This window comes from Hylaeus anthracinus, unplaced genomic scaffold (assembly GCF_026225885.1).
Source record: "Hylaeus anthracinus isolate JK02 unplaced genomic scaffold, UHH_iyHylAnth1.0_haploid 11982, whole genome shotgun sequence".
Lineage (NCBI taxonomy): Eukaryota > Metazoa > Arthropoda > Insecta > Hymenoptera > Colletidae > Hylaeus > Hylaeus anthracinus.
The window spans coordinates 9,120,496-9,136,802 of NW_026534330.1; the positions used below are offsets into that span (position 1 = coordinate 9,120,496).

The 16,307-nt window shown below is 34.9% G+C and overlaps 1 protein-coding gene across 1 annotated transcript in view; it reads left to right on the forward strand.

Moving 5' to 3' along the window:
• LOC128886301 (membralin) overlaps nt 1-16,307 on the forward strand; it is a 78,581-nt gene that overhangs the window by 17,153 nt on the left and 45,121 nt on the right. Inside the window, exon 10 of the mRNA XM_054141008.1 lies at nt 12,525-12,657. Coding sequence (XP_053996983.1) covers nt 12,525-12,657 — 133 coding nt within the window. The remainder of the gene's footprint in view (nt 1-12,524; nt 12,658-16,307) is intronic.

A 16,307-nucleotide genomic window follows, 5' to 3' on the forward strand; every position in this document is an offset into this window, starting at 1 on the left:
TAAGGAAAAAGTTGCTTCAAATCATCTCCCGAACCACCCTTTTCAAGGAACTCCAACATTTTTTACACACACTGTAACATCACGGTATTTGAAATAAAATTGAAGTGCAGAAATAAATCTGTGTGCATTAGATATCGAACGTTATTTTCGTAAAGCAAAATTGATTTTGTAATGAGTCATTTTTGCAACTTTATTGAGGAGCGATATATCGTTTCTTGGTATCCAAAGGGTTAAAACGATCTACACGCATAAAGGGAATATTATGCAGTGTATATAGGTCTCCTAATAATGCAATTTTTGTATACAAAGTTTGGAACTTCTACGTGCTACTTAGGAAAGTACTGTTTAAACGCACAGTATTCAATTCATCTTTTTCCCTTCATCAACAATATTAGAAACGTGATCACCAAACATTTTCAGTTAATCAATGCGTGCAAGTTACACACAGCACCCTATACACGCCATATTTTGATCTTCTTTTTCGTGTCCATTCAAACGGAAAACTTTTCAAGAGGAACACGTACTTCCAGAGGTGTCCCCGAGTGCAAAGGGTTGATTTGTGCAATACCATCCATTACAATCCAAAGTCTATTGTTCCAGTGTTCGATTCACTCGACTGACTTTCAATTGCGATCGTTCCCCTAGCGTGTTCAACAGCGTGTAGGTGGCACGACGATGTTCAGTTTTCGTTCTAGTAGAAGCGGTCAAGGTTTTCTTCGCCTAGCGCTTATGATGGTATATTGCGGTGGGCCACCAGTTGCGCGGCTGGTATTCGAGTAAAATAACGACAGAAGTGGTAAATTTCCGGATTCGTACTTGCTACCGTACGGATTGCTGGGGGTTCGCGCGACCACACTTGTGTGTGCGTATCGGGTTTGCGGGGTAGTGGATGTAGAAGAAGGAAAGGAAGCCTTAGGGAAGTTGTTATCTCGAGTAATGGGTTCCGGTTCCTGTGTCGTTTCCTGCCCTCCATCCGTCATCCTGCAGCTCTCTCTGGCGAGTACCACTACGATTTCTCGAGCCTTCTATACGTTCGCCTTGCTCTTCTGCCCTGATATCTACGGCCTCTCTCTTCTTCCCTCCCCCGCCAACGTCCTCTCTTTTCTACGAAAAGAATACCGTGCATCGTATTGCAATGATAATAAACACCGAAGAACACCAATTTCACTGATATACCGTGCTAAATTTGTTACCGCGACTGAAATTTCGCGTCGTACGGCGAACTTATCTTCTTTCAAGCTCGTTACGCGTGCACTAGTATTTGGAGACTATCTTTGACGAGATATCGACGAAGACATAACAAGACTTTGAGAAATAATCATTGTTGCATGTACAGTTAATTATATGAAAATTATAGCAAAATTACAAACATATTTTTATCTTACCATTACCAATTTTCATGGGGATTAATTAATATTTATGCGTTTATCTCGCATAAAATAAATATATGGATTTTTATCTTTACCGTCCAGAGACACGTCTGGAAGTATTAGGTTGTCCCGAAAGTTTCTTTCGCGAGTTGCACTCAATTATTTTATGTGGTCGTGTTTATATAAATAGACAATCTAATTTCATATATATTCGTGCACAATTCAGTAATGTAACATAAAACATAAATTATTGTGCATGTATTACTTATTAATAAAGCGAAAGAAACCTTTGGGACAACCTAATACATGTTCCTCTTGAAAAGTTTTCCGTTTAAATGAACCCGAAAAAGAAAATCAAAATATGGTACGTATAGGGTGGTGTATTTTAACCTACACTTATTTTTAGTTTAGTGTTTGAATTTTTATATTTCATACATTTGTTTCGAAGTTAAGATCACAATTCTTTCGACATGTGCGCTATCTACTTCAACGACTTTTTTAATAACTTTCCCACCATGTTGTTGTCGGTTGTGAGTATAAATTCTTCGAAACCTGACGAATGATGTTTTATCAATAATTTGCAGAATACTTGATTTTTTATATTTCTTTCTTTCAAATGGAGCCCCTATCTGAGAGAATTTCTTCTTTAATATATTTCCTTCATTTTTTTTGTTTGGACGAAGAATCATTTGTTTTCGTATGTGCCACGAATTGCTCCCGTTGATATTTAAAAGTTTTCCACCTTTTATCACATCTTCAGTTGTGTTCTTCCACTGTACAGTTATATAATTTATTATCTTATTTAAACGTAGCGTTGAAAAGGTGTGATCCTGCCTCCTCCAAAATCGTTCACTACTGTTTCTATCAGCGTCATCATTTATGGTCGCAGACTTGCAGCACGATGCATAACGCACCCTTTATGCGTTCCCACTAAAATTTCGTTGTTCCATTCGTCGTTCAGGGTTGTTGCGTCCATGATTCTGTCGCGACCCGTGTATCATCGGTACGAATTCACGTGAAATCGACCACGTGTCGCGCGGCATTTGGCCTCGGAAACGACGAGGAAGACGATTTTGCATAATGGAACGTCAAAGAACGGAGTCCCTGGCGCCCCAGCGCATCAGTGACGCATGATCGACCGCCTAACATGCTGTAAACACATTTTCAGGGACGGTCAGAATATGTTGCACTCTGCTGTTTCGTTTATCTGCTCACGACCCTGTCGAAACAACCTTGCTTCTATCCCTATCAGGGTAAAAGCACGGGGGGATGCGTTACGCAATCGCCAACACGTGTTTTGCGAAAAGTGGTGTTCGTGCTCTCAATTAAAACCAACTAACGTATGTGTAAATAGATGGGGTTTGAAATGTTTGAGATAGATTTTGAGAAAATTTATATTTTGTAGGAATTTATGAATTGGAATTGATAAGTATATTTTGATTTCCTTCAGGCCAATTTTAAATCTATCCTAATACTATTAAGAGGGAAAATTTGTTTGTATGTAGAGGGTAATCTCTGGAACTACAGAGCCGATTCTAATAATCATACAGCAAAATTTCAATTGAAATGTACATGTACTCGTAATTATTACATAGTCTACTCTTGGCTTTGGGTTATGGTAGCAGCTTTTCTCTCTGTACATTTAACCGGATGGCATCTCACCACATTCGACGGAAATGCACCATGGAATCTGGAGTTGAGCAATAGTTACAGACCAAGTTGTTAGGGTTAGATAGTTAAATCAACATACAGAGCGGCATTGATCTACTCGTGTTCACAGAGTTTGAAACACGTGTACAATGCGCCTACGTGTGTTTCAGGCAAAGCAAACATGCAAGTAAACCCGTTTTCTGTGTTTCTGCTTCCTTTGACCGTGTCTGCTTTCAATATAATTTACAGAGCTTACACACGGTGTATCGAAAGTGCGAAAATTCAATTACAGGATCGTTTGTATTGCAGAATTCTGTCGACGTGTTAATCTGTACATCACGATATACTCGTACATTATTTAAAATGTAGATTAGCAGCTTTGATTATAAGGGCAATCTTATATGAAAGTTATTATCGTTTGCTGGCCATTTTCAAGACATGCAAAATTACTTTATATTTTATTTCTTTCAATTTCAAAGAATTCCAATATATTCTACTTTACAGACGACATCTACGATACAGACATTTACGTTTAAAGATCTACAAAAGATGACATAGTAGATTAATTTAATACAGGCGAATTCTAGCACAGAAAAATAAACAAAAAGTCGAACGCACTTATATTTATTTCGAATCGATCAGAGACAAGCGTGTCCAATCTCGGATTCCATCAGGCTCGAGTGCGTTCAGTATGCTCGGTCGGCAGGAAATATTATGTTCATTAAGTTCTGGATGTTCCGGGTGCTCTGGTGGTCTGCGCAAAATTAGTGTCGGCGTGGCTTTGTTCGATACCAATGACACGTCGCCGATGACCAATTACAGATGACCACTGATTAACCACATTATTAGCAATCGTTCCTTACAGAGGCGACGCAATTGTGCGTTAGCTTTGTTTTGAATTCCGACAATCGCAGCTAGCGACGAACCTGTGCCAACTGATGCAATTAAAAAAGTCGAAGACTTTGCAGAAATGAGGTACGCGTGAATCCAGTCACATTTTTATTTTTTATTGGGACTGAAAATTGATTTTAGGGGATCAGTGATGGGATAAGTGATCCTCGAAAAAATATATTCAACAATAATTTCATATCTCATCGAGATGTACAATTCTTTAGAGATTTTTTTTCTCATAGATAGTAAAAGTTGCTCCTATATGTTATTTAAAAAAATATGTTTCATTTTGAGGAAGTAAAAACTAATTTCTGTAGATAATTTTTAAAAAACATCTCTCTTTCATTTTTAAGAAATTGGGTTTTCATTTTAGAGAAAAACTTTCGATATATTTTTTATAGCGTTCCATGAGATCTACAATAAAAAAGAGCTTCAATCCAAAATGTTCATTCTTAAGAGAGCTACAAATTTTTGACGTTCAGGAAACTTTTATATATTTTACCGTCAAAAAGAATTAAAAAAATAGACTCTATCGATAGTTTTATAGTAGTTTCTCGATTTGATAATTGAATTGAAATAGTTTCCTTCATTGATTTACGCTATTTCATTTCATTGTCATACTGGTTCATTGCTGATTCCATTTTTCTAAGGTTTCAAGTCTCACTTCGTGAATATGGTAATTCTATGTACGGTTGGCCAGAGGTGCTGGAATCTTGTGCAGCCTTGTCTGCCGATTCATTACCAGATAATCCAATGTGTAATAGTATTTATGTTACTGCTGCTTCGTAAAAATTTGTTCATTTTCGCAAGCGTGGTGTAGGAGACCGGTAGATAGAGAAATCTCAGCAGTGCAAAGTGTTTCTATGACGAAGATGCAAGATACTCTGGTAAAGTGAGGAATCTTGAAGTTTGGCGACATCGATGTTCATCCATGATCGATCAGCGTCGTCGTTTTGTGCGGGTAGGTGCAAGACCGGGTAAACCGGATCCGTCGCGCACAAGTATATACATACATGTCACACATGCCCACCGACTGTACATCTATCTTGTCAATCACGACTGCGAATTAGTTTTGATGCAATAGGCTCGTCGTGAACCCAACGTGGCGGAAATTATAATTATCTCATGGTTGCTGGCTGCGATATACATACAAAGTGGCTCTGAAAAAGATGATCTTCGTGAGAGCGGCAATCAGACCGTAGACTGAAGGAAATAAAAATCCTACACGTTGTCAAAGATGTGTGTATCATAAATATACTTGTGACAAACTCGTTATTGGTAGATTTATGAAGTGTCTATTCGAATGACTTTAAAGCAGTCATATTTATTAGGCGTAGAAATTAATTTTGCGCCTTTTTAAGGTAAACTTTCCTTTTATTTTGAAGATATCATTGTAAAATATTAGAAGAGAATTAATAAGAAGTATTGAATGAAATAAGTATAAATATATGAAAAAGGTTCATTTGTACGAAGCTTGCAGGTTATTTTATTAATTATTAATTATCTAATTGCTGAGGGGCAGTGAGTCACTGTTTGATAACCGTACAAGACCATTTAACGTATTGTTATTGACACGTAACTTGAAATTTTAATTTCGATTAGATTTATATCTGATCATACTTGAAAGTTACTATAATCTAATTTATCTTATCATTCCGCAAGATATTGTCATTAACACGTTTTTAGTTCATTGACCCGTGCACGAATCAGGATTACTTGTATTCAGAAGTCAATGAACCTCATGTGGCTCGAGTGTCTTATCTCAGGAGTCAGTGGCCAAAGATTTCATTTTTTAAATGTCTTCGTGTAACTGCCATGAATTCGACGTGTAAATTTGTTATTATTCCACTTATATCGAAATTAGTCGAACCACTTCGGGGAATTGTACTACAAGACCATCATGAATACTCCGTTTGATTCGATTTTCTGATCGTTTGAAGCGGTTTCACTTTAAACTGTGTAGTTGACGCGACCTCAATCGACCAATATACCTGCATCGCTATTGATATGCTCCCAAATGGATCGAGTTTACGGTCACATTTATTGATACTGAGACGAGAGTAAGAAAAACGGAGCTACATATGACCTGCTATTTAATTTTCTTCTTTCGTGCCATTGGATTTTCTTTTCTTTATAAAACGTAAAATAAATTTAATTGAATTAATAATAAATAATGGAATTGACGAAAAAGCAATACTGCAGTATAGTATAATTAATAATTATAGATCATTTTATTTTAATTATCTTTATGTAATTAGAGTAAGTGACTTTCGCTTCTGTGGATAAAATATTTGTTAAATGAAATTATAGAAACTATAAATAGCAATTTTGTTCATCAATATAGTAACACGTTGAATATTGACGAAAAACGAAAGCAATCAAATTCTCATAGTAATCAAAAGATTATTAAAACAATGACAAGATATGATTTCAAAGTAGACGATTTAAATCATAGCTAAAATTATTTTGGACATTCTCATTGATTGATTCTCAGAACAGTATCAGATCCAAGATTATGTACTCAAACTTTGCACTGGGTAGATTGCGCCATTCTCTTCTATATTATTTACTGATAATCTTCCTTTTCTTTATCGAAGCTTTAGATTCTATTGATTGCTTTGCAATTATCTGTATTAGCTTTATTATTTTAATTATTGTTATCATCGTGTAGCTTGTTCTTTTAAATCATCAATTTATAGGTTAACTGTTAACTCATGTTCACTTCGAAAATTTTATTATGTGATTATGTGATTATTTAATTTAATAACTTAAATTTAAATGTCCAATTATTTAAGAAGTAACAAATAAAAAGTTGCGAGTCTTTTCTTCGTTACTTCTAGCACATACTGGCTAGTAGATATTATTATTGTCTGCTTTTTACGGACATCACAGTTCCTACCTAATTTCAAATACAGTCGAGGTACAAGTTAAGCGTAATTACCCTAGCTGTGCAAGGTACAGTGATTCAGAAGTTTGTTCGTACGTTTGAAGTCTTTAATAAGTGTCGCAACTCTCAAATTACTTGTTGCAACTCTGAAATTATTCATCCTACGATATCGTCAAAATTTTACCTCATACACTCGTTCAGTTATAAAATTATTGATGCGATGTACGATAAATTTTCAGAAGTTTTTCACAGTTCTATTACTTCAAACATAAATTTAGTTAAAAAAAAGAACATGTAGCATTGAACTTAAGTCACAAGTTAATTTTCTTACAAGAAAAATCAAAATGTTTCGGAGCATTGCTCACGAAAATTCCATCACATAACAAAATTTGAGATATTCTATTTTCATAACAATTTCGTTCATACCTCAATTATTAAATGGACGAGTTGGCAGACCACCCTGAATTACTGATTTGAAATGTCCACAATAAATTTGATTTGTTTAATCTCGAAGGATCATCGACATAGTGCAACTCTACGAGATAGTTTTCAGGCAGAAAAAGAAACTGTTTACCTCAGAGATATGGATATCCTTCGCATAAAAGTCGGATCCTCCGTTAACAATTTCCAGCTATTCGTTCGCCCTGCTCCCGAAATATCGAGAAATTTTTCTTCAAGTAACGAGGATCCCCTTGATCGGTTTTTTCGTGGTGGAAAAATGCTGGCGACATAAATTGGAACGTTCCCCGTGCAATTTCAGCGTCGCCCGAGATTATCGAGCCCTCGTCGTAGTTGCTCGAGGAATTTTAACGTCTTTATAAAAGTCAAGAGGAAGAGGAAAATGTCGAAGCGCAGTTCTGCTGCACACTCGGTCAGGTCTCGTGCAGCAAGGGGGCTTACCGGGCTGAGGTAATGTCCGGCTAGTATGCATTTAAATGAGTGCATTATCCGCGCATTATCCGGCGTTAAGATCATTTTGGCGGGGGCCTGTGTCTAACTGATTAATGCGTCTCGAAGTTGTTACTTAAACAATGATATTTGTGACATTGATCTTCGATTGCATTCTTGAGGATATCGTTCTCTATTTCATTTCATTTGAAGTAAATAAATTGGATGTATTCCATTTGCATTTTGTTAAAAGACAAAATCCTGAAGACCCTTTACAATGTGTACAACTTCAAATTAATTGCTGCACAAGCGTAAACGTATTGACAAGTAGATTATATGTTGAGCATGTGTTCACGTTTTAAGAACCACTCTGCATTTGATGTAATTATAAGATTGTTGCTTTTGTGCTTTTATGGCGTACACTTAGGATCCAAATTTTCGAAGCGAACATGAGTTAACAATTAACCTATAAACTGATGATTTAAAAGAACAAGCTACACGATGATAACAATAATTAACAAAGGATCCAAAAATATACATTGTGCACGTAGAATTAATTTTTTTAAAAATGATATTAATATCTCGTTTCGAATAAAATTAATGTACAGTTTTGAAAACTTTTAAGATTAAGTGTGAATACAGTGGTTAGCATGAAAGGTGATATTTTACAAAAATATTTCGGATAAATTTATTTATTGTACTTGCCCAAAAAGATCTTCACATATATATTAATTGCGTGCGGTTTAACATATTGATTGTGCGTAATGCTCTTTACAATTTCGTAATGCCGGATCATATCTTTCGATAGGCATACAGAACACATTTACAAAATTTAAATTTATTTACGTTTTATTGATACATGTACAGTGAAAAATAATTTGAATTAAATTGTGAACGTTAAAATTATCAACGGCTCTCCAGTTTACATTTCACTAAAATGTAGCAGCCATCATGTTCAAGTAAATTCAACAAATTAAAGCTTTTAATACGTTTGTTGGAAAAATGATATATTGTGGATAATATCCTTCCTCTAATGGGTGGAATTTAAAATTTAGTATAAAGTAATGAAATTTATTGTTCTGGCAAGTGTCATATCTCTGATTCTATTGGCAAAACTATTAAAGTGACGAATAAATGTGTCTTAGACAAATGTTTTATGACGTTTGACGAAAAGTTTTTAACAAAAAAATCATTCTTATCACCTTCATTTTCGATGCTATTAATATTTTTATGAAGCCCCGAATGAGACGGTCTTATTCAGACATTGACAATTAGTAATAACGGTTTCTAGACACTGATCGAAATAAGGAGTATATTTAAAATATTTTTCATCATTTACATAATACCTATTTTACCTGTACTAGAAGGTTTGACAATGTTTATTATTTCAAGCAACCAACGACTAACATTAATGTATTTAACAGTAACAAATGAATAACTCGATTAGTTCAATATATCATGACGTCACCTCTTCCAGGCGCAAATGGATAGTCTGTCGATGTATACAATTAACTAACCAGGCTGTTAACGAATAATTCTTCATCCTGCCGCTACTTTTTCAGGGTACATGTGACACGTCGTCGATCTATTTGTACCATTCTGGTGTCGCCTATATTCGGGATGTAAACCGCTGGGGGACACTCATTAGCATTCCCCTGGCGTTGTTTTCTTTTCGTTTTGTCGCACCGTGTCCGATCAAGAAACTAATTATCCGAGGTCTCATCCACTGTCTAGAAACTATTTATTCTGCTCGTTGCGGAGTGCTTTCATCTACTGCTACCAACCACCCCCTCCACGGCACTTTTTGTGCGTATCGGCGTTTTCTCTTCTTCGTTTAATATCGTTCCAGCGGTATTTTTCGAAAACCAAAACGTCAGGTACCCCAAAGATCAAATATCGTTCGGTCAAAGGGGAGGTAATTACGCGATGGTAATGGTTTTCTTTAGATTCCCCCGCTGTGTTCCCCCCAACCCTTATTTTCGTGGTTCGAGGCATTCCCTTGTTTATCGAAGCGATTGGCCTCGGATGCGGATCCTGAAATTGCACGATTCTCCGAAATTTTCGGCGAGACTTCGTTATACATATTTATTACGTTTTTCTATATAAAAGGTTTCGCATATTAGAACTGAAATATATTTTTAGAGAATACTTTTGATATATTCATAAATTAAGTCACTATTGAGTAATGCAGTCAACGTCATTGTTGGAATCCATGACACATGAACGGTGATAACAGAATTTTATTATCGTAATAAAGTCATGAATGAAACGTAATGTTTATTCAGTCGAACAGTTATTCAGGTAAAGAATATACAATTTCAATATGTAATTCAAATTGTAATTTTTATTGAACGAATAACAGATCGAAAGTTGTTTACGTTTTATTCTTTATTTGAAACTATGCTATGAGATTCTTGCCACTCTATGCTTATAATCAACTCAAGTATTGTTTACGTTCCGTTTCTCTACGGTTTTGTCGTAGGCTGAGAAAAGGATTTGTCCCTCCGCGTTTTTAAGATTCGAGATATGCTAATTGATGGCGGATGTAGCGAATTACTCGAAAAGAGGATCGTCTCGATTCTCTTCTAGAAAACTTTTAACGTAGCCATTAATCACCCTAAGGCGACGTATTTCGCTTTGGTCGTTTTGCATTTTCGTGACCTGGGCACGGCACGCCCTGGGATACTTTTATTATTTCCGCTTGGTCCCCAGGGAGGTTTCATATCGTTACAATTCATTAGGAAACACGCCAGCGAGCATACATCGGTGTTCTATACTTTTCTTCTAATAGATTAATTGTGTTCCCTGTGAATGAGATCTAACTAAAAATTGGCTACGTTAGACATCTTTTAAAAATTAGCTATTCTTCTTTTAATTTTAATACTTGTATTCACTTACTTTTGTATTCCTATTTTATTACTTTCAAAGGAAAGAATTTATAGTGATTCCAAGTATGTATTTGAAATTTTGGTATACTCAGTTGTCATGGGAAAAATTTAAGGATTTTTTCCCAAGAATTAACCCTTTGACTGCAGGCCAATACTTTAATGATATGACCTTATAGAGAATGACAAAATCATGAAAATGAAATTTAATTTCTATTAGGTATTATTATCTGAAAATTTATTTAACAAACTTTAAAATTTCGTCTGTTTTATGCAGGGCTCTTGATTTCGTGTAATTACAGGATTCCGATATATATACTGGATGAATATGTGTTCACTTCTGTAAAAATACTTTTACTGTAAAATCACGGTTCGGATTAAAATATCTATTTAAATCTTAAATAAAAAGATATTTGATTTTTACCTGTGACAAATGTGTGTATCCTTTTAAGGAACCAATACTTTCGATCTTGGTTTGGGTCCTCTTCGTAATGGAAGAAATCGTTATTAATCCTACCACATTTTTGCATTATGATCATGATTATGTGCTACCTAAATTTTCATTCGCAGTTAGTTTGAAGGAAAATTGTTTCAAGTGAAATAACTTGCGCGATACCTCACTCGATAAGTGAGATTTAACGTTCAACGCCTACGAAACAATAAAAACTCCCGGCAAAATGCGCCAAATGTATTGTTTTAACAGCATAATGGCCCGTGGGTCGGTATTAAATTTATATGTAGCGAGTCTTGCACACCGTACCACGAACTTTTAATCGTGCGGAAACTATTCGATTAATAGGACGAGCCTGCGGGTTTGATAGCAGACGATTGCGTGTATCGATTTCCGCGATTTATTTTGTTTTTATTTCTGTTTTTTTTTTTTTTTGAGCCTTTATTCCCTTTCTTTCTTTCTCTGGCACTAACATTCTGTGAATTAACAATTTAGATGGTTTATGATACAATGTTATTGGGCTCAGAGTCTGAAATATGGAAAATCTCTCGGAAAGTCTAAAGGACTAGGTTTTTTTGATTGTTTTATTTTCCTAATTTCTTCCGTGTAAACGAAATTTTCACAAGGGCATCGAATTCGAGCAATGTCTAATTTTTATTCCATTACCTTCATAAACACGTCTAATTATAATAGAAATTCTGTTTGAGATTTGTAAGAAAGAAAGTAGAACATTCAAGTAGAAAAGGATCGTTATGGTCAGCCATATGGCAGTGTCTAGAGAGTACCACATCTCTATGTAATTTTTCACACGTGCTGTATCTTGAAAATTGTTTCGAGTAAAGATTATTCAGATTAATGTAAAGTATATCATCCAGTCAAAATTTAAAGGATTTCATACGAAATATTTACGTAAGAAAGTGTGAGCCGTGCAGGGAAAATGGAGTGTCTATGGTCAGACACATCTTGGAACAGTTATCATAGGCACTCTATGTTTCTCTGGTTTTTCATACGACTATTGTTATAAAAATTCTTTTCAGTAAAGTTGTTAAAATTAATGTCAACTGTATAAACATGGATAAATAGTTTAGAAATTTCATTTAAACTTTTGAAATTAAATCTATATACGAAGAGTTATTGTCATTTCTCTGATGTTTCATATTAGTGCTATTATGAAAATTTTTTGAATAAAGTTATTAAAATTAATATAAACTTTATAAATATGCACAAATAGTTCAATTATTTTATTTAAAATTCTGAAAGTAAGCTTATACATGCTGCACATGATTTTGATAGTTTTTTAACGAATAATTGTATCGAATCACAATTTGACAAAAGAAAACATTATTTACATTGTAAGTTATGAAATTATGCAGGATTATACTGAAAAGAAGTTTTTCAAAAAATTTCACTTTTAAGATTTTAAGAGTCAGTGTTAAGAGTTAATTAATAAAGGTTATACTATAATATACTTGGTAACTGATAAAGATGATATTCTGTTGCAGGAATGGAGGCAATCATGTCCGAATTTTTTAACGATACTACAACTGCTTTTTACATCATATTGATTGTTTGGATTGCCGACCAGTATGACGTTATTTGCTGCCACACATCCATTGCGAAGAGGTATTGGCTTCGGTGAGTGTTACACGATTTAATTTTATATTTATACTTTATGATCACGTACTTCTATAGATAATTGAATTCACCTCAAATGTTGCAAGATTTACTTTTTACTATAATTGGATCCATAAATTACAATAAGTTTTTAACGAAATATTTCATATTCATCTGAAGTTCGATTAAAAAATATTCTTTCCAATTAAGAAAAACATTGTAAATTTTCACAGCTGAACAAACATTCCACAGGCTGAACTGTGAAATTAGAAAAATAAGACTTATAAGGTTTTGTTATCCTACTATAAGAGTTAGCAAAACTGTACTAAGTCTATATAGATAAATATAGGTTTTGTTCCCTAAAGAATGACATTTATCAAAATTTATCGTTAAATTCCATACATTGAAATTATTAAGAACCACAGACAATGAAATTAACAAATGCAAGACAGATTTAAATGAATTGTAAAATTCAGTGGTCATTAATAATGACCAAAATTTCGAATTAATTTATGCAAAACCATCGAGAGTTGGCTTTAAATATTATTCGTTTCGTTTGCAGAACAGATTGTTGTAATTACAAGTTCATTCGTAGAAGTCCTAAGGATTGTTACTCGCGTGCTTTACAAATTGGGCAAGGGATGATCGAAAGAGCATTTAATTAAAAAGGATTAAGTTGTACTAAGTAGCGCGTCAGTCGTAGTTCTGGGCACACCGGTAGTTACGTCTTTTCTCTTTATTCCGGTCCGTGCACATCCGGCTAAAACCGAAATGATCAAAGTATCTATTCTGGCGCGTAAAAGCCTTTGTTAGCTGATGATGAAACGCCTTGGCTTGTTTCGTCCGGGCAACTTCACAGAAAGACCGACGGAAGGTCGACGCGTAACGCTTATGAAACAATAAAAATAAGAAACTTTTCGATGGAAATTACCTACATCTATATTTTGCAAATTTAAGTAAGTAAAAACCATAGTTAAGTAGAATTTATCTTATATATAAATTTAGAATTCAATAAAAATTTGCTTTTAGAAAGAACATAGACATTCAATACTTGTTGATACTGTATAATTTACTTATATAATTATTCTTTCTTCTTCCTCGATACATTTAATATCGAGCGGTTCAGTAATATTATTTTCTAAATCCGCGTTTGCATTACCAAGAAATATCTAATTTAGATTTGATACGACTCTCCGCATCCTTTAGTAGACGCTAGTAGTCTCCTATTACCAGAAATCCTGTGCTTTGTCTCCTAATTATGCGATTATGGCGGAATTTGTCTTTGTTAATGGACGTCAACACAATTAAGGACGAATACGTACCTTCTGTGATTATTGGTGTTTATTGATTGCCACGGATCGCGCAGATCCCGAATGTGGTACGTTCAGCGAAATCTTAACCAAACACTGCGGTTTGTAGCGCAATGAGCTCACGGACCGCCATCATCTGTTTACGTACGTCCCGAAATCATTGATTTCTTCATGCTATCATAGCCCAGAGTATGATTTCCATTTTTAAGTCCCCCTTAAAAATATCGATAGTATCTAGTCTTGTATTGGAGCGAAGCAACAAATATTTCGAGTTGTAAATGACTGATTATAAAGGCACAGAATTACTTTCTACACCTAACGTATCCACGAATGAACGTTCCGAATTTCCAAAGTTTTTGTCAAGTACTGTGGCAGCAAAAAAATTCTAACAATCGGCCCGAAACTAGTCCAAACACTCCAAACTAAAAGAGTATCCCCCTAATATGTTTATGTACATTCTGAGTCATTGATTTCTCTTTTATGTATCGTTATATATTTTTATATATCGATTGTTTATCGCCATAAATATATCCGATCGACTCAGGGACTGTATATTTGCTCTCGGAGATTTCGTGGAAATGTCAAATTGAGATCAGGATGAGCCCCTCGTAATAGGAATCGAGTTTTACGCTCGATGTGGCTTACGGGAGAGAACTATACTGCAATTTCCTTAGACAGACAAAGGTATAGGGTCGAGACATTAGAGGCATTAGACAGCGATTAAACAAAATTGTCGCCGGTGATAGTTCTGCTCGCCGCTCTGGATGTTTGAACAGTTTCACTGACGCGCGATGGAACAGCCAACGAAATTGCTCGCGGCTAGAGGACGATACGTTTAAAGCGGAATATTTTAAATCACCGTGAAAGTTTGACAAATAGATCGAACGCAGCCGAGTTTCCGGAAATGAAGAAGAACGATGGAAAAGTGATTCCTCTCAAGTGAGCAGGGCAATGGGAGTCCGCAACGAGTTAGACGAGATTTTACTTTGGATTAAGAAAGTGGTACAATAAATATTAATAAAGGATTTCCCCAAGGAGACTTTACAATTTGGGTTTCTAATAGAACACTAATGCTGTCGAGTATATTCGATTTTTTATTTTAAGGTACATATGGTTGTAATAAAGCGTGAAATATGAAATCATTTAAGTGTTACGCCCTTCATCTCGTTGTTGAAATTATAGTTTGGGTACACTTCTCTCCTACTAGGATTAAAAATTACCAGGAGAAATAAACATGTTTTCTGTAGAAAAGTTAATTTCTTCTAGAAGAGTTTATTTACTAATAGACGTCTTAAAAGATACCCATCAGTAGAAATTGACTATTTCAAACAGTTACTCCCTGACTTGTTACACGTGAAAAGCTTCGAGAAAGTTGCTCTAAACTTGCAAATGGGAATAGAAAACTGTAAAATTTTCAATCTTTTCACAAACATTTATCATATTCGAAAGAATATATTTGCTACAATTAGTTCTCTATTTTAATAATTGTCACTCAAAATTGCGACAAAGGCATTGTGAATAAATTTGTCAATAACTTTAGAATGAAATTATAAATCCAAGAGTAAAAATGACTAGTTAATGTTAATTTCCGTCTGTTTGTACTCTGTTTCACCTCACGAAAAGTCATAGTATCGTCTCCTTATTGTTCTACACGAAACATGTAAAGGACCAGCTAGATTTCCCAAAGCCAGGCCGCCGGTTACTCACGAAGCATTAAGACAACCGTTGTTGGGCAACAATTAAACGGATCTGACGCTGGTAATACCCTTGTAGTATCACTGCCAAGCATCTGGGTTGTCCTTTGAAACCTATCGAAATCGCGATGTCGTTTGTAGTATTTATACTACAATTGGCTTCAATCACGTGATTGAACGGCAATCGTGTTCTTTTTCATTGTTGAAATTAGTTTCCTCGACATGCGAGAAAATTCCTCAGTTTGACCTCCTTTTCGAACTCCAACTATTTCGTTTAAACGGAAGCTTAAGATGGACCTCTATCCCGTGAACGAAATACAATTCAGTGAACGATGATTGTCCTCTCCGTAGAAATTAGTTTTTTCAAATTGGACGAGTACAATTTCCGAAGTTTCCCTTCGTTCGGTTACCGACGATTTAAAACTTGATCCAATGAGTGGCGTTATATTATTTATATAAATGTTATTTCATTGTTTCTCGGCAGGTGTCTTGCTTTCATAAGTTTGTTTTCGTTGTATTTCTCAAATTAATTAAATATACAAGTGTAAAATTGTGTTTAAACAAATGGTAATGGTCCTTATATTTTTAAACAGATTCTATTTAAAGAGAAGATATTACCATCGTGTAGTATATATGTAATAATTGCATTCACGTTACAATTGAATTA